Here is an 18,256-nt window from a genome sequence, read left to right as displayed (position 1 = left end):
AGATTGAAATGATTCATGAATAACTCATAATGGGTTGTTGGGAAGCTCCTTCAGCTCTCGGGGAGCTATGGTTTGCTCTGTTGTTAAACTGTAATTGTTATTATTAATTGTCTTCTTAATAACGATCTGACATTAATTCACGATAATAACTGCACAGTGTCAACGTGGTGCTCTGTGCGATACTGGGAGATGGCCACCTCCCGAGCCGGATGGCCTGGCTAAGCAGGAGCAGGTGGAGGGAAGGGCAGGGGCCAGGCCTCTGTGACCCCAGGAAAGGAGGCCCTGAGAATGTGGCTACCTGGAGTCGTGGTCCCGGGATATCGGGACTCTCCCGAGCCCTGGCAAAGACATGCGCTCCAGGGACTTCCTGGTGGTCCAGTGGTTAAGACTCTGCTTACACTTCAGGGGGCACGGGTTCAATCCCTGGTCGGGGAAGTAAGATCCCATGTGCCGCACGGTGGCCAAAAGCAAAAAAATTTAAAAAGACATGTACCCCAAAACAGGCCTGAACTACAGTAGGAAGCGCCTGTTGAGAAGTGTGTTTTTAAAAAGTTTTAACCATGATAGGAGTAAGCCAGGGAAAGCTCTGATTCTCTCTCCTCGCGCAGCTGTAAGGAGGGCCCCCAGCCCCACACACACGGGCACACGCACCCCTGGGGTGCTCTGCTGTCTGCCGCACCAGGACAGTGATCACGGCCCCAGGGCCAGGCCCAAGACATCCATCAGTCAACTGGCCAATGAAAGAAGTCAGCAGAGCTGTCTTCCCATCACCCTCGCAACCCCTGGACCCATAAAAGCAGTGCCGAGACAGCCCAGGTCCCCAAGGAGCAGAGCCGGGGTGGGAGGCAGAGGGGGTGGAGGAACATGAGTGAGTACCAGCCTGGGAGAGGACTGAAGGGCTTTCGGGAGAGAGGGGCACTATGATGGGACCCACGCTGGGGACAGGAGTCAGGACAGGGGAACTGGGAGAGCTGCCCGAGCAGGAGGGCGGGCAGTCGAGACCACACCTGTCTCCTCTCCATCAGCTTCTTGTCTTGTCTGGAAATCAAGCTTCCTGATGCCCGTGCGTGTGTGTACACGTGTGTGTGCAGGTGTACATGCATGAATGGGCACACACCTCTAGACGTTGGCCTCTTCACTCACAGGCTTGGCCTTCTTTTCCAATGTGGTCCAGGACTAGACCCCCCCAGGTAGCTCAGAGCAGGGTCTGGCGGTTGGAGTCTGGCGGTTGGGTTAACCATTGCCTGGCCAGCCACGTGGGCAGACCCACTGGAAAGTCAACCCACCTCCCTCCAGAATAACCCATCAGTCAAGTGCTGCTGGCTGCCTGGTGACCCACAGCCAAGAGCCCACCACCCCCCCACCAACCCCTTCCCAAGCCCCGGAAGTAACCCGGCTGTGGAAGCTCCCCCAAGGGACCCCTTGGAGGCCTGCCGCACCCCGCCCCTTGCCAGGCCTCATCTTCCAGCGGGTGGGACGCGTCCTGCCCCCCCCGGCGGGAGGTCCGCACCAGCCCCAGTGCCTGTGTTGCAGGTGGGCCAAGCGGGGCCAGATCATCAAGGAAGCCTCGGGGGAGGTGTACCGGACCACTGTGGACTACACGTACTTCTCGGAGCCCGTCTCCTGCGAGGTGACCAACGCCCTGGGCAGCACCAACATCAGCCGCACGGTGGACGTCTACTGTGAGTGGCTCGGGCCTTCCCTGGCTCACAGGCTCTGGCTGGTCTCCGCTCTCGGCTGGAGGCACCATCGTGGGCTCGTTGCACATGACATAAGAATGCCTCCCAAGCTCGGAATCCACGCCCTTTACAGAAAACGTCCCCACGTACTGTCTCGTGTTTATCTTGACCCTCGAAATCTCCCAGGGAGGGGACTGCCCTGGCATCCAGTGGTTAGAGCTCTATGCTTTCACTGCATAGGGCGAAGGTTCCATCTCTGGTTGGGGAACTCAGATCCTACAAACAGCAGCACAGCCAAAAAAAAAAAAAACTATTAAATCTATTTTTTTAAACACTCACCTAGGGAGGCTAGAATTCTTATTCCCAGCACGCAGATGAGGGGACGGAGGTCTGAGGTCACACAGCAGATGAGCAGCAGAATGAGGACCGAGATGGGTCAGGCTCCCATCAGGGGCTCCCCATCCTCACTGCTGGCCAGGCAGGGACCCTCGGGGAGCCAGCCCTCAGCTGTGTTCACAGCGTTGACGTCAGCTCATCCAAAACCCTGTACAGATTCAGAAGCACTCTTACAAACTGTATTCCTGGCCCCCTCGCTGCCACCAGCCTCAGCAGGAAGCACAGTGACTCCCAGTTTGCATCAGGGGACTCTTGCGGGCCTCCGGACTCTGGTTTCACACCTGCTCTCTGAAGGCAGCTCTCTGCACACCTGCCTGTCACTGCCCCTGAAATCCCACCGCTGCACCTGCTCTGGGGACCCAGGCTCTGTCTGCAGGGGCTTCTGGTTAGGGCGGGGTGGGGGCAGGGGAGCCTCCATTAACAGGAGGGGTGTGGGGAAAGGACCTGAAGGCCTCCCCTTCAGTGAGTGAAAAGGAGGCGGGGCGGGGCCGGGATAGAGGATAATGGCAGGGTGGGGGGTGGGGGTTGACACTGCACAGGAGGCCTGGAGTCCCCCACTCCTTATCTCTCAGCCCTGCAGTGGCCCAGGAGCTAGGCTAGGTGCACAGGGAAACTTGGCTCCAGGTTACCTGCTGAGGCCTGAAGGAGGTGGGCAGTTGACTTGAAGGCAGACAGAGATTCTGGGGTGGGAGGCAGGCCCCTCCGTCCAAACCCTGGGGCCAGGGTGGGGCTTCCTGGGATCAGGACAGAGGGAAGGGGATGGGAGAGCACTGGGGGGCAAATCCAGGCAGAAGTGGGGCCAGAGCAGCTTTTTCTGGGCCTGGAGCTGCCTACTTCCCCAGCGGGCCCCAGGGAGGCTGGGCTAGGGGAGAGGGGTCCTCCCGCTTACCTCCCAGCCCAGGCCCAGACAGGTAGAGGACTGACCTATAAGGGAATGGGCCGGCGTGGATGGACGGGGCAGGCACACTCGGGCAGAGGAGGGGCAGACAGGAGGGTCCCACCCCGCCCACCAGAGCCCCGTCTCCTCCCTCCTCCCATGGCAGTTGGGCCCAGGATGACCACAGAGCCCCAGTCCGTGCTCGTAGACCTCGGCTCGGACGCCGTCTTCAGCTGCGCCTGGACAGGCAACCCGTCCCTGACCATCGTCTGGATGAAGCGGGGCTCGGGCGTGGTGAGTCCACAGCCGGGATTGCAGAGAGCCTGGCGGGGTGGGGGGACCTCAGGCCAGGGGGGACCTGCCTCCCGGGGCCCCTCTCACTCATACACTGGAGGTGAGAGCCTCCCGTGTAAACTGTAGGAAGAGGGGCCCCAGAAAGGGGAGAGGGAGCCCCAGGTACCCACACCTACCCCGCTTAGCCCTAAACACGTTCAGCCAGCGCAGTTTCGCCCTGCCGTGAACCTTATGAGAAAAGCAGACAGTCACCAAGACGCTGGGGGTGAAAAGTCCCTAGAAAGGTTTTTCAGCTTTCCCCTAATAGTCATTAGCTTCAGCTTTGCGGTTAAGCCTTGCTTTCTCCCTGCCTCTCCTCTTTTAAAGTGTATGTGTTCTTTAGAGGAGGAAATAGCAACCCACGCCAGTATTCTTGGAATATTGGAAAACCCCATGGACAGAGGAGCCTGGCAGGTTATAGTCCATGGAGTCACAAGAGCCAGACATGACTGAGCGACTCAAGTACCAAGAGTTTCAGACCTCCCTCCTCCCAGGAGGACCAGTGAGAGCCTCAAGCAGGGAAGCAGGGGGAAAGTGACCTCTGTGTCCCCCACTGTGTGCTGGACACCACCCTGTCCTCCGAGCGTCACCGCCCCATTATAGGGATAAGGACAGAGAAGAGAACTAGAGCCCAGAGCCACACAAGGAGGCACCTCTGAAGCTGGGATCTCAACTCAGACATCGCATGCCAAAGCCTATTTCCTTCTCATCCCTCCAAAAGTTAGTGTGTTAGTCTCGCATGTGTCCAACACTTTGTGACCCCCCCATGGACTGTAGCCAGGCCAGCCTCCTCTGCCATGGGATTCTCCATGGGATTCTCACTGGAGTGGGTTGCCATTTCCTCCTGCAGGGGATCCTCAGCTTCAGGATAGCGCTTTCTCACTCCAGCCTCCCCCCTGCACCCACCGCTTAGGGCTGCAGCATCTTCAACCTCACAGGGTCCTCTGTGCTGGGGCTCCCTCTATAGGACGGTCCACCTGGCACGCTGTGTAATAAGACATTCTGCCCCCTACCTTACCCCGTGGTTGTTAGCTGAGATGCTGCAGACCTAGCCCCACCACCCCCTGCCCGCCTCTCAGCCCTTCTGGTTCAGACAGAGCTCAGTCCCTACCCCCGGTGTCTGACCCTCTCTGCCTCTCCTAGGTCCTGAGCAATGAGAAGACCCTGACCCTCAAAGCCGTTCGCCAGGAGGACGCGGGGAAATACGTGTGCCGAGCCGTGGTGCCCCGGGTGGGGGCTGGGGAGCGAGAGGTGACCCTGACTGTCAATGGTAAGACCTCACTCATGCCAGGGCAGGGGCGGTGGGCCACAAGGGTCCCAGGCATTGCTCCGAGGGCTTGATTTTTGCTCTGGGTCTATAGTGTTCCATCCACCTCTTCAAGTCCACGTCAGAACCCAGCCCGGATGTGAGGAGGGACCAGGGTGGTTTCCTGGTCACCTCCCTCCTGGGTGCTTCTTCCACGAGATCTCAGCCCTAAGAGTGATGGCTGATGGATTTTTTCCTGACCAGGAAAGAGGTCAGAGGGTCAATGGGCAACAAACGTAGATCCCATATCCATCCTTTGACCTTGACCTTGGCCCTGGTGGGGAATTTTAGAGGGCATCTCTGCAACTCCTGGGCTACCTCTTCCCTTTGCATTAGAACCGCTCAGGAAGACCCACCACCATCCCCACAGGGCCAAGTTCAAGGGGTCCCCTGAGGGCAGGGAACTGGTCTTATTATCTATAGTAGGGTCACAGCAGAGCAGGAGAGAACACGGGCTGAGTTATCAGAGAGCCGTCACGTGAGCTGTTCAGGGCACGGGGCCTGGATCACGGGATGCAGAAGTCAAAGAGAGGCGGGGGCCTAGCTCAGGTCAGACCCTGGAAGGCTGGAGCAGCGGGACGGGAATCCCATGTTCCTGCTGTCCTGTGCACTCGGCAGCCAGCTCGGCTGGTCTGAGAGGGTGAGGACGCTAAGGGCACCTCGACCCCGCGTTTCCAATCAACTTCCTTCTGCTGGGTTTCGTTTCTGTGTGAGTCCCTGCTCCCACATAGCCCGCCTTGGATCAAAGCCCCGAGGCTCTGAGCCCCGGCAAGAACCGAACCACCGACCCAACTCTGTGGGGCTGCTGCAGGCCAGGGCCCAGGCGCAGGGCTGAGCCAAGACCCCGAAGTCAGCCCGAGTGGCTTCCTCTCGACCCAGGAAGCTGCCCACTGACAGCCTCATCTGGCCTCCCCCTTGCTAGAAACTCAAACCAGCTTGGCGCTTCCTCACCGCACCCTGCCCCTGCCCCTCCGCTGCTGTCCCCCTTAGCCAGCCTCTTTCTTCTCCTCCCTACCCCCCACCCCCAGAGGGAGGGTGAATCCACTCAGACCCCAGAGCCGTCTGTCCCGGGCAGAACCCGGTCTCGGGAGCCTTCCTGCCTTTCCTACGTGTCCCCAGGATGCCACCAATAAATCGGCGCTGCAGGGCTAAAAATAACAGCATCTGATCGCGCCTCCGTATATCCATGGCAACACGGGCTGCAGCCTTTTCCTGCCGGCTCCGGTGTCTGACACTCGGCTCCTCCGGCGCCAGGCCCTGGTGAAATCAGTGGCCTCCCCACTACCCCCCGGGAGGGCGCAGGGAGTCGTGGTGGCCCGTGACTGCAGCCAGCTTTGCTCCAATGGCCCTGTGACCAGTCCGGCTGGGGACCTTCAGACTCACACGTGGCCCCGCAAGCCTGAAGCTTTTCAAGGAGCATCCTCGTGTCTGGGGGAAGCATGGTCGATACAGGAGGGACTGAAATGCGCGTCACTTCAGACTTTCAAGCATTTTCCAATGAGCATCAAAGCAGTTTCTTGAGGAGGCAGCACATCCAGAGGGACATTCCTCTTGGATGGGACACCCCAGCCTGGGCCCTGGGGTCTCTCCAGGGTATGATCTGTACCCTCCAGCGTCCTTCTTTCCAATCCCCTCCTCTGCCTCCAATCCTTTGACACAGGCTCCCCTTGGCCACGAGGAAGGGAAACACCCAAGAGACTGAAGTGAAGCAAGAAGGCAGGGGGATGAATGAAATGGCCCACAGAGAGGACCCTGCCAGCCCACACTGGAGTAGACTTGGGAATGAACTTATCTGTACTTGTGTCTGGAGAACAGGTGGAGGGATGGTGAAGACCTTTGGGAAGGGCCTGTACCCAAGGGACCCACACTACCAACAAACCCCAAATGAGATGAGGTTCTCACCAAAGGCACCCAGGCTGGGTTCTTACTGCTGGCCATCGCCTTTTGGGGAATAAACTTGCCTAGATCTCGACCGATTGGGCTCAAACCTGGGATTTGCAGAAACGGGATAGAAAGCATACTGCTGCTGCCTTCCAATTCCCCTAACCCTGTCTACCCTTACCCGGATTTCTGTTTTCTTATAAGAAGCCCTTATATGTGTACGCATTTCGTTGTCGTTCAGTCGCTCAGTCATGTCTGACTCTTTGCAACCCCATGGACTGAAGCAGCCAGGCTTCCCTGTCCTTCACGATCGCCTGGAGTTTGTTCAAACTCGTATCCATTGAGTCAGTGATGCCATCCAGCCATCTCATCCCCTGTCACCTCCTTCTCCTCCTGCCCGCTATCTTTCCCAGCATCAGGGTCTTTCCTGGTCACTTTTAGAACAGCTAAGACACCCCACCCCACCCCTACCAGGGAAATCCTAGTTCCTGGGAAGTGAAGGCGAAGAGGTTTTATGGGATCATCACTTTCAGCCCAGCAGCACTCCTGCCTTTCAAAAGCCAAAGGCTTCTTGGAGCTGAGGGATCTAAGAGAGAAACCCCTAAGGGTGGGAGCCCTTATAATGAGGGTCCCCCCACACCCAGGGTCAAGCCATTTCCCAGCCTAAATGCAATAGGAGTCACCTCGGCGATTCCCAGGATGTTTCTCCCCTTGGCTGAGAGCTACTCGTGGAAATGCAAATCTGCTTTAATTCAGGTGGCTAATATACAGCAAATATGTTTGGAGCAATTTTTGTTTTGTTCCCAGCATAAATCTGCCCGCCCTCCAGGTCCCTTGCTTTAGTTCTCTTACCTGCCACCTAAGCCCCAAACTTTACCCCAGGGACTGGGAAGAGGGCACAAGAGTTAACGCCCCTGCACCCCCCGCCTCAACCACCCAGCCTAGCCAGGAGCCCCAGTCTCCTCCGTCCCCGTCTCACTGCCAGGCGGGCACCATGCAGGGGAGACTTGGGTTAGCAAACAGGCAGAAACGGACAGGTAGCACTGCCGGATTCCTGGTGGACCTTCCAGGCTGTCTGATGTGGTAAATGAGCCAGGAGTCCCCGGGGACGTCCATGATCATGACCTGTACACCCACGCACAGCTGGGCCGGATATGATAACATCAAGGTCAGCTTTGGAGCCATGGTCCCACCTGGGCTGGCTGGTATGCACATGGAGGCAGACAAGGTGATGAACTAAGGGATCTCCTGAGACACCTGTGAGATGGAGGCTGTGAACGTACCCAGCCCAGTCCATCTATGTGGGGCAATTCCCCACTTGGGGGAGGAACACCTTTTATTTCCCTTCCTGCCTGGTTTGCCTGTCCGGCCAAGGACACTGATTTGTTAGGAGAGCGCGCCCTCTACTGGATATATGAGGGAATGGCTTAAAATCCAACAGCCGAGGTGACTTGTTTGCCAACAAAGGTCATAGTCAAGGCTATGGTTTTCCAGTGGTCATGTGTGGATGTGAGAGTTGGACTATAAAGAAAGCTGAGCGCCGAAGAATGGATGATTTTGAACTGTGGTGTTGGAGAAGACTCTTGAGATCCCTTGGACTGCAAGGAGATCCAACAAGTCCATCCCAAAGGAAATCAGTCCTGGGTGTTCATTGGAGGGACTGATGCTGAAGCTGCAACTCCAGTACTTTGACCACCTGATGCGGAGAACTGACTCATTTGAAAAGTCCCTGATGCTGGGAAAGATTGAGGGCAGGAGGAGAAGGGGATGACAGAGAATGAGATGGTTGGATGGCATCGCGGACTCAATGGACATGGGTTTGAGTAAGCCCCAGGAGTTGGTGATGGACAGGGAGGCCTGGCGTGCTGCAGTCCATGGGGTCACAAAGAGTCGGACATGACTGAGCAACCGAACTGAACTGAACTGACTTTAGTTAGGGGAGGTGACATTACCTTCCTTCCTTCCTTCCTGACCCCTCCCCTACTCCCTTCTCAGGTTTACCGCCTCCTTCATAAAGCTTTCCCCTCCTGCCAGGTAGATTTCTCTCTCCTGTGAGGTCGGTTAGCACTTTGCCTGGTGTCAACCTCACCTCTTTCTATCACCACCACCATCTTCTATTACAGCTTTTCATGTCTCTGGGAATCCTGATTTAGAGGCATTCGCTCACTCATCTTCCCCTTAAAGGTTTATGACTGATGCCTCCTTTATCTCTGAAGCCCCTGCTAAATGTTTGCCGAATGACTGAATGGATGTATAAACTTCTGAACTTGCCGTAAGGGGTCCAGCCAGGGGTCCGCCCCTCCCGAATCTCTGATATGATGCTGTCTCCCCAACAGGACCCCCCATCATCTCCAGCACCCAAACCCAGCATGCCCTGCATGGGGAAAAGGGCCAGATCAAGTGCTTCATCCGGAGCACACCACCTCCCGACCGCATCGTGAGTGCCTGGGGGCGGGCTTGTGGGAGGGGTGGTGGTGAGCAAGGGGCACAGCCGCCCCCCCACACACACACCAGACAGTCTGGTGGGTCATCTCCGCCTGCAGCTGCTCGGCCAACTGGCTGGTCAGTCTCGTCTCTGCTCTCCCTTTCTTATTGAGAAAAACTATTCCTTGGGAAAGCGTCACGAAGACAAAAGTCACGGGCAATTTCCTTTCTCAGGATGGGGTGTGCTCCTCACCCGTGGGTATGTTTAACTACTCTGCCTCTCAGCTGTGCCTCTGACTGCATTCTGCATCCTGAGGGCAGAGGGGAAAGAGGGCAGCAGAAGGAAAAGATAAACCATCTCTTCCCTTTCCTGGGTTCAAGGCCAGCCGTTAGCAAAGTCGTAAACAGGAAGCAGTTATAGTCGGCAGACCCCTCTCTGAACCTCCGGAGGCCTCCTCTGCTTGGCTGTCCATGGAGGACGCTGCCCCGTTTATCAAGTTTTCCCTGCAAAAGAATCACTCCATTCTCCCTGCCCCCTTCCTCCAAACCCTGCTCCCCGCAGGGCAGTGCGGCTGAGGCTGCCCAACTAGCTCACTCCTGGCCCTCCTGGGTATTTGCGTTTGTAAAAGTGGGGTCTTCAGCCAAGTTCAGCTGAAACTGGCGGGAGCTGGGGAAGAAAAAAAAGAGAGCCAAGCCCCAGGGTTTTGGGTGGTCCTGCCGGAAGGCTCAAGTTCACAGGGCAGCTTTACCTTTCCCGGGGACAGCGGTGCCAGAGTGGCGGTCAGGGGCACATGCCCGACAACTAAGGTGTCCTCCTGTAGATGAAGACGTTGTTACAGTTACACACTTCCTCAGGGTTGAGCTCATTCACTGTCTGAGTCACACAAAAATGGCAAAAGTTCATGCATAGGACTAACACCTGTTTCTCTGTTCCTTTCGCTCTTTAAATTGATTTTAAAGTATAAGTGTAATTATGTTTCATTGTCAATGGAACATTACCAACACTGTCCCATTGTAGATAATATCCAGTCCACCCCTGAACATGTTCACACAGTCTTTGTCTTCATGGAGATGGGACTCGAGGCCTGGGGTTCTCAACTAGGGGAGTTCTACCCCCGGGGAACATTTGGTGATGGTGTCGGATGCACTTAAACACCCCCACAGAGCCCAGGGCACCCCCCGCAACCAGGAGTGACCTGGAAGCGGCTTGGGGCTCATCTACCCCACCCCGTAGCACTCATTCTGTTACCGAACGCTGCAACAAGAAGGGTGGGGTACAGTGTACCTGAAATGGGTCTGAGAATCAGTAAACCATCACCATCCTAAACCAAGCTAGATGAAGATTCTCTCTGAGCATAACCTTTGTACAGACATAGAGAGTAACAAAACCAGACTCAGTCAGCCTGGGGCTGGTCTTCGCCACCTGTAGGGGCACCATCTGAAGGACAGTCTCCCATCGCTACCCCAGGGCCCCCTGCTCCCCCAGGGAAAACGTTCCAACCCAGAGCCACGTAGGGACCCTTGTCGATGGAAACACCCTCTGAGGTGGCCCAGCCTCTATGCGTGCATGTGGGTTGGTGGGTGTGTGTGGTGTGTGGGGTGGTGGGTGCATCCGTTGTTGTGTGTGTGTGTGTGTGCACGCGTGCTGTGTGTGGGGTGGTGGGTGCACCCATGTTGTGTGTGTGTGTGTGGGTGTATCCGTATTGTGGTGTGTGTGTGTGTGCACACGTGCTGTGTGTGGGGTGGTGGGTGTATCCATGTTGTGATGTGTGTGTGGTATGTGTATCCATGTTGTGATGTGTGTGTGGTATGTGTATCCATGTTGTGATGTGTGTGTGGTATGTGTATCCATGTTGTGATGTGTGTGTGGTATGTGTATCCATGTTGTGATGTGTGTGTGGGGAGTGGTGTGTATATCCTTGTTGTGATGTGTGTGTGTGTCTGTGTGTGGGGTGGTGGGTGTGTCCATGTTGTGATGTGTGTGTGTGTGTCTGTGTGTGGGGTGGTGGGTGTGTCCATGTTGTGATATGTCTGTGTCTGTGTGTGGGGTGGTGGGTGTGTCCATGTTGTGATGTGTGTCCATGTTGTGATGTGTGTCTGTGTCTGTGTGTGGGGTGGTGGGTGTGTCCATGTTGTCATGTGTGTCCATGTTGTGATGTGTGTCCATGTTGTGATGTGTGTGTGTGTCTGTGTGTGGGGTGGTGGGTGTGTCCATGTTGTGATATGTGTGCATGCTGTCCTGTGTGCACACGTGTTGTGATGTGTGCTCTGTGGCAGTGATCACGACTGTGGACCTGGCCTTGTGCACCCAGGGGCGGGGAGGCCACCCGGTGGTCCTGACGGGTGGTCCTGGGGGATGACCTCCTGATTCTGTGCACCTGGGCAGGCCTGGTCCTGGAAGGAGAATGTGCTGGAATCGGGCACATCGGGCCGCTACACGGTGGAGACGGTCAGCACAGAGGAGGGCGTCATCTCCACGCTGACCATCAGCAACATCGTGAGGGCCGACTTCCAGACCATCTACAACTGCACCGCCTGGAACAGCTTTGGCTCCGACACGGAGATCATCCGGCTCAAGGAGCAAGGTGGGGCGGCCAGGACCGCTAGGGCCATGGGCCGCGGCCGCTCCCTGCGAGGGCAGGGCCCCAGGCGAGGTCCTCCAGGGTCCTGGGGACACAGGGCTGCCTCCAGGGTGCCCCGGCTAAGCTGAGGGGTGACCCTTGCACTGTCCAGTCCCTGACGTGCAGGGGGCCGGGCTCAGCCATCTGCAGTTCCCCGAGGGACACACGTGGACCATGGTGCTGGGAAGGAGATGCCAGCCAGAGGGCAGTTCTCAGGCTCAGAAGACGGAGCCTCAGAGGGGCATGGAGGGGATTCCAGAGAAGCTGGGCAGGCAGTCTGCCAGCGGCGCTCCAGGTCCTGAGGTTGTCTGGAGGTCTCGCCCCTTTTCCAGGGGGTCAGTCCAGGGCAGACAGGAGGGTCCAGGGGGCCTGGGCCCTGGCAGTCTCTGACCCTTCCAAGATGAAGGCCCACCCACAGGCTGCCCGGCCTTGGGAGAGATTCTGGGCTGAGCAGGTGGTCTCAGCTGGGCCCCGGGGGCCTCGGGGCTCCCCTGTGGATCACGCAGTTCCCAACGCCTCCTCCCTAATAGGTGCTGCTTCGCATAGTGCTTTGCCCACATAATTTGCATAATATCACCCACACATCATCCCAACCCTCCCGGTCCCCTGTGGCTTACCCTCCGTGTCTCCCCTCCATGCCCCCACTCCTGTGCCCTCCCCTCCCCTCGCACCCTCACCTCCTCAGAATCACCCCCCACCCCCACCTCTCTCTCTAGCCCCACTCCCCTGGAGCCTCTAAGTCAATCTGAACCAACTCCAAGTTCAGGTTGGCTAGTCCAGATCTCTGGGGTGTCCCAGAGCCATGATGCAGGAGGGAGCACCCCCTCCCATCCCTCTGACCCTCCAGATGGCTGCCCCACCCCACCCCCCCACCCCCAGTCCCGTCCCACCCTGGCCAGCCAGGCCCTGGCTGTGGACGCTTGCTTTATTTCCACACAGGTTCGGAAATGAAGTCGGGAGCCGGGCTGGAAGCAGGTACGAAGGAGACATGAGACTCCCGGGATGGGGAAGGGACCGCTGGGCTAGCGGGGGAGGGAGCCCAAAGCGGGGGTAGGGAGGCCGGGGCAGGCCGCTAACTTCTCTGCCCTCCCCCCCATCTTGAGGGTTTAGTGCAGTGAGCAGCAGGGCCAGGTGCTCAGGCAGGGTGGGTCTAGGGACCCCCGAGACCTGTCTCCTCTGTGGCTGCGCCCGCAGGCTCCCTGCATCCCACACACCAGCTCCTGCTCCTGCCCGTCCTCCCTCCCATCCTTCCTCTTTGGAAGCCCTGGCTCCTCCCCTCTGGGGTCAGCTCCTCCCCGCTGGGGTCAGCTGGCCCTGCCCAACTCCTCCCGCTTCTCACCATCACCACCAGCTTGGCCGTCGCTTCCAGGACATCAGGTCTGTCCCGCCCTGCTGTGACCCACACGATCCATGCTAACCCCACGCTTTCCAACGGCTGGCTCCTAACGCCATTCCTGCATTCCCCATTGGACTGTCATCTCACCACCAGACCGCTAGGCACTGCCTCACTCCCCAGGGGCTCCGGCAGCCAAGGGGTCACCAGGCTTCCTGGGTTGAGTTGTTCTGTCTTGGGACCTCCTCAAGAGGAGAAACCCCCACTCCCAGGGAGAAACCCAGCAAAGAGAATCAGGACTTTGCAAGCCAGACCCCTCTGTGTTGACAAAGGCCCTGATGAAGATGTGGGATGCTGTGTCCCGGTTCTCCCACCACACTGGCCAAGAAGGAGCTAGGACTGGTCAGTTCCTCCCACAAGCTCCTGGTGGGGCCCACGCACACCCACCTTCTCTGGGCAGATGGCCCCTTTAGAAGCATCAGTCCCTACACAGGCCACGCAACGGGGCAACACAGACTCCTGCTGTGTTCCCGTCTGCACACTCCTCTGAGCTCCCTGACACCTTCCTTGGTGGCTGAGATTCCTGGGGTGGAGGGAAGACTCTGTCCCTCTCCAGGCACATCCCAGAGAGCCCTGTCTAGACAGGGACACCCTGTACAGGTGACCGGGCAAGGAGGAAACATGCATCAGCCTTTACAGAGGGAATGCCACCCGCCTGCCCTGCCACACGGGACCCTGTCCCTCTGCCCGTCCCCCCGACTAAGACAGTTCTCCAGATAAATGGTCACACACCCACACCCTACCCAGCTGTTAACAACTTAAGGAAATGTGGCCTCAAGGACGCCAGAGGCAGAGACCACCCTAGATACCACTTTCCTGGTTCTTGGGTTTCATGGACATTGAGGCCCAGGGAGGTTAAGGACCCTTCCACTTTCATCCTTTGCTCTGGGCTCAGCTGACACAAGACCGGAGTTTTCCAAGGACTCCTAGACTTCCTGGGAGAAACTTAAGTCCAACCCAAATTCATCAAATTCAAAAGCGTTGCACCAACGAACTTCCAAAGCAGTTTTCCTTCCTGCGAGGAATTGAAACCTGAGACGGAACCATCTCACTGTCGTAAGCAGCTCATGGGGCTGGCTGAGGTCAAGCCCGTTGTCTCACTTCTGACTCGTGAGACCAGGCCAACACCTCCTGTTTGTTGCCTCCCCTGCCACCCCTACAGCGGTCTCAGCCGCCACTAGGCAGGTGATGAACGGACCAGTATGCAGGTCTTGGCCTGGAAGGGAAATCCCAGAGTGACAGCCGACACTGCCCACCACTGGGGCACCTGCTCCTTCTGGGAGACGGACCCCTCCCTCTCCCGCCAGCCTCTCCAGGGGCTGCAGTCTGCCAGGTTCCTCCTCTTTTCTTCTCTTTAAAGAAAACAACAGTGAGACAAGAGGCCAACCCCAGTTGAAGACAGACACCTGGAGTCCCAGTCATCTACTCTGAGAACACGCGGTGGGAGAGGACCTCGAAAGTCCTCTAAAAGGGGCTTTGCTCTCGTTGTATCTGCTGTGGTCCTCCTTCCCACACAGACACGGGGGCAAAGTCTTGCACAGTTTCGGGTACCAGCCTGTGCCAGCCTTTACCTGCCTGCATTTATCTACATGAATCCCAAGGGCCTCCCCTGGTGACTCAGTGGTAAAGAACCCACCTGCAATACAGGAGATGCAGGTTCGATCCCTGGGTCAGGAAGATCCCCTGAAGGAGGAAATGGCAACTCACTGTCGTCTTGCCTGGAAAATCCCATGGACAGAGGAGCCTGGTAGGCTGCAGTCCATAGGGTTGCAAAGAGTCGGATGTGACTTAGCGACTAAACAATAACAATAAAACCCCACCCCCCACCCACCCACCTCAAGGCAGGCACTGTTACCATCCCAGTTTACAGATGAGAAAGGAGAGGTAAAGTTGGTTGGTCTGGGCCATACAAAGGCTGTGAAGGTGGAAGATCGATGTGACGCAGTGTGCGGAGCTGGGCAGAATGAGGAGGGCGTTTAAGAGGAGACCTGGGTTTGCACTGGTTCTGCTGCATCTGCGTGTCCTTAACCAAGTCACTTGACTTCTCTGGGCCTCCGGGTGTCCATCTGTAAATGGGAGGCTTGGACTCTGTGAGCCCTAAGCTGGCCCTCCCATTCCTTATTTATCCCCCCATGGACACTTCAGGGCCCCACATCTTATGCTGAGGCCCCCTCTGCTACCACAGAAAGGTCTGGACCATCTGGAAGAGCGACCCCACCACCCTAATGTCACCCTAACCCTCCCCCTCCCCACCCGTCTCTACTGGAGGAGGGCATGAGACACACTACAGGAACTCGACAGGAAGCGAAGCCCTGCCTGGCTGGCATTCCAGGCGCCTCTCTGGCAGGGTGGGGTGTCAGGATTCCTGCCTGGGAGACTGGCCCAGGAGAGGCGGGAGCAGGACTGGGTCTCTCTCCTTAAAGAGGTGGGGGGAAGGAAATCCCTGGTGGTCCAGTGGTTAGGACTCTGCAGGGGGCATGGGTTCGATCCCTGCTCGGGGAACTAAGATCCCTGTGTGCTGCACGGTGAGACCAAAAAATTGGAAAAAAAAAAAAGTTTTTTTTTTTTCTTCAAAAAGAAGTGGGCGGGGAGCTCTGATCCTGCCCTCCCGCCTCTAAGACTTGCCTCTGGCACCTTCCACCTGTGATGCCCAGGCCCTGAAACTGCCTCAGACCTGAAAACTCTCTGAAACCTGGTTGTCCATGTCCACCCCCAGCCCTGGGAAAGGGAAGAGAAGGAAAAGACAGAGCAAACAAAAGCAGCAGCAGTGACCATGGTCACCTGCCAAAGAAATCCAGGGACTTAAGACTCTCCTGGTTTACGCCCGCGGGGCGCTCAGCTGCACCCAGCCTCGCCTCTCATCTCCACGCTCCCCGCCCCTCCCGTGTCTGCTTGCCTGTCTCCCCCTCATCACTGCTCCCCATCTTTCTCAGTCCCCCTGCCCCCTCCACGTGACCCGTCCCCGCCCGAGCTGACCCCCGTGACCTCTGCCGGAGCCTGCCCAGGCCCCCGCGGCCTTTCCCAGGCGCATCCACGCCCAGAGCTGGGCAGGGGCTGAGCCCGAGGAGCTGGGTGGGGTCCCCGGGGGAGAGCGGACTGTCCCGGCTCCCCAGTCAGCGCGCCTCCTTCTGTCCTGCAGAGGCTGTACCGATGGCCGTCATCATCGGGGTGGCCGTCGGAGCTGGCGTGGCCTTCCTCGTCCTTCTGGCAACCATCGTGGCCTTCTGCTGCGCCCGCTCCCAGAGAAGTACGGGAGGGAGGGCCGGGAGCTCGGGGAGGGGGACGGAGGAAAAGGTCAGGCTTAGGCTGCCCGGGAGAGCAAGTGAGCGGGAGCACCAGGGGCCCCGCCAGCGCTGTGAGCTTCAAGGGCAGGGCCGGGTCTCACGTATCTTTCCGCGTGCGGCGCCTTGCCCCGCATCCGGGACACAGTGGGCACGTGGCTGATGCTGAGCTGGACCAAAGTGGACGTCCTCCCGCGGGCCGTCGGCTGGCACCTTGGATCGAACACACACCACACTCCCCGTGCTTTGGGAACTGTACTGAAATCCCTCGGGAGGGGCGGGGTGGGGGGCGGGAATCCTTGCCCCCGAGATCTGCTAGTCCAACCAGAAAAGCCGGTCACCCACACACAAAAATAAACAACAAAAGCACTCAGGGAACTGCTTCGTGTGGACTCTTAAAAGGCCTTTGGTCATTAGCCATAAAGTGGGGGTGTTGATGCCCTCTTGAATCATGTGTGCCTGGACTCTCCATCCTGAGTGTAGCTCTGAAATTCTGTGTGCTGGACAGACGCCGGGAAGGGTAGATGGGATGGTGGAGCCGTGGGAACAATAGAGGCACAGGCTTGCTGCCCCACCGTTTCTACCCAGTGACCCCCGGGCAAGCCACAGCTACTCCGGGCGTCCGTTTCCTCCCGTGTGACAGCAAGGGGCCGGCTGAAGTGACCCTCAGAGTCCCACCGCTCTAACATTCTGTGAGCATAAGGCACCACGTGAGTCAGCGGAGGAAGCCTGCTCCCTCCTCCACTTGGCAGCCTTCACGTGATGGAAAAAGGCTGCCTGTGTCCTCCCCTCCAAGCTGAGCAGCCTTGCTCTCTTGAAGGCTCCCAAGGATGCAGGGTCAGGCCCTCCCTTCCCGCCCACTCAGTGGGCTCCATAGGGAAGTGTATTTTAGCAGCAATTTCCTAGCAGAGCTCTCTCCAGGTTATCAATGGGCTCCCCGCTCTAGAAGCCGTTAAGCTCTCCATCACAAAAGCTGGACCACACTGGCGCAGGGGTGCTTCCGCCTCGGGTGGGAGCTGGACCAGGGGATCTCCAGGTCCTTTCCCACAATCAGAGGTGGGATTATCTGAACAGAGAGACCAGAGCTGGGTAGGGCAGGTCAGAGAAGACTCCTAGAAGGAAGTGAGAACTTAGTAGGATGACCAGTGGCCACGGGAGCAGGAGTGAAAGGCTGAGAAATGTGCAACCAGGAGCCCTCAGAGAAGGCCCTGCCCCAACAGCAGCCCACAGCACATGCAGACAGCTGTTCTATTACTGGGGTGGGGGGGATGCATGAAACTGCTGAGTTCAGGGGCCAGAGAGTAGACCCAAGGGGAGCGGGGAGCTTGACAACTCAGGCCCTGAAGTCTGAGATAATTGTCTGTCGTCTACTCTTTCTTATTTTATGTCCAGATCTCAAAGGTGTTGTGTCGGCCAAAAATGACATCCGGGTGGAGATTGTCCACAAGGAGCCTGCCTCGGGCCGGGAGGCTGAGGAACACCCCACCATCAAGCAGCTGATGGTGAGAATATCATCGTATCCCCGCCCCCCACCCAGACCTCTGTGCCCTGAAGGTCCCAGCACCAGAGGCTTCCTGATGCTCTAGATGCTCCTGAGAACAAAGCATCAGTCAAGATGTTCTTCTCTGCCTCCCCCGGCCCCCACCTCGCTTATAGGCCAGGCATCCACAGGCAGACCTAAGAGGCTCCATTGGTTGGGTTCCAGACCACCATGATAAAGCGAGCCTCATGCATTTTTTTTTTTTGTTTCCCAGTACATACCAAAGTTACATTTACACTATACAATTAGCTTGTTAACTGTACAATAGCATTATGTCTTTTAAAGTGTACATACCTTAATTTAAAAGTACTTCATTGCTAAAAAATGCTAACCATCATCTGAGCCTTCAGTGAGTAGAAACATCAAAGATCGACTGATCACAGATCTCCATAACAAAGCTTATACTAATGACAAGGTTTGGGGACTTCCCTGGTGGTCCAGTGGTTAAGACTCCTGGTTCCCATTGAAAGGGGAGCAGGTTCAATCCCTGGTTGATGAACTGAGATCCCATATGCTGCACAGCCC

At 57.3% G+C, this 18,256-nt stretch overlaps 1 protein-coding gene across 3 annotated transcripts in view; it reads left to right on the top strand.

Moving 5' to 3' along the window:
- KIRREL3 (kirre like nephrin family adhesion molecule 3) overlaps positions 1–18,256 on the top strand; it is a 592,142-nt gene that overhangs the window by 568,326 nt on the left and 5,560 nt on the right. For 2 of the 3 annotated variants that reach the window (XM_070457373.1, XM_070457374.1), the window contains exons 8-15: positions 1,534–1,682; positions 3,119–3,246; positions 4,429–4,555; positions 8,809–8,909; positions 11,283–11,481; positions 12,457–12,492; positions 16,050–16,157; positions 17,584–17,693. In XM_070457373.1, the coding sequence (XP_070313474.1) occupies positions 1,534–1,682; positions 3,119–3,246; positions 4,429–4,555; positions 8,809–8,909; positions 11,283–11,481; positions 12,457–12,492; positions 16,050–16,157; positions 17,584–17,693 (958 nt within the window). The remainder of the gene's footprint in view (positions 1–1,533; positions 1,683–3,118; positions 3,247–4,428; positions 4,556–8,808; positions 8,910–11,282; positions 11,482–12,456; positions 12,493–16,049; positions 16,158–17,583; positions 17,694–18,256) is intronic. The other variant, XM_020912692.2, reaches the window with a different exon arrangement.

Source organism: Odocoileus virginianus, chromosome 28 (assembly GCF_023699985.2).
Source record: "Odocoileus virginianus isolate 20LAN1187 ecotype Illinois chromosome 28, Ovbor_1.2, whole genome shotgun sequence".
NCBI classification, from domain to species: domain Eukaryota; kingdom Metazoa; phylum Chordata; class Mammalia; order Artiodactyla; family Cervidae; genus Odocoileus; species Odocoileus virginianus.
The sequence above is the reverse complement of the archived record's forward strand: the minus strand, read 5'-3'. Positions and strand labels throughout refer to the sequence as shown.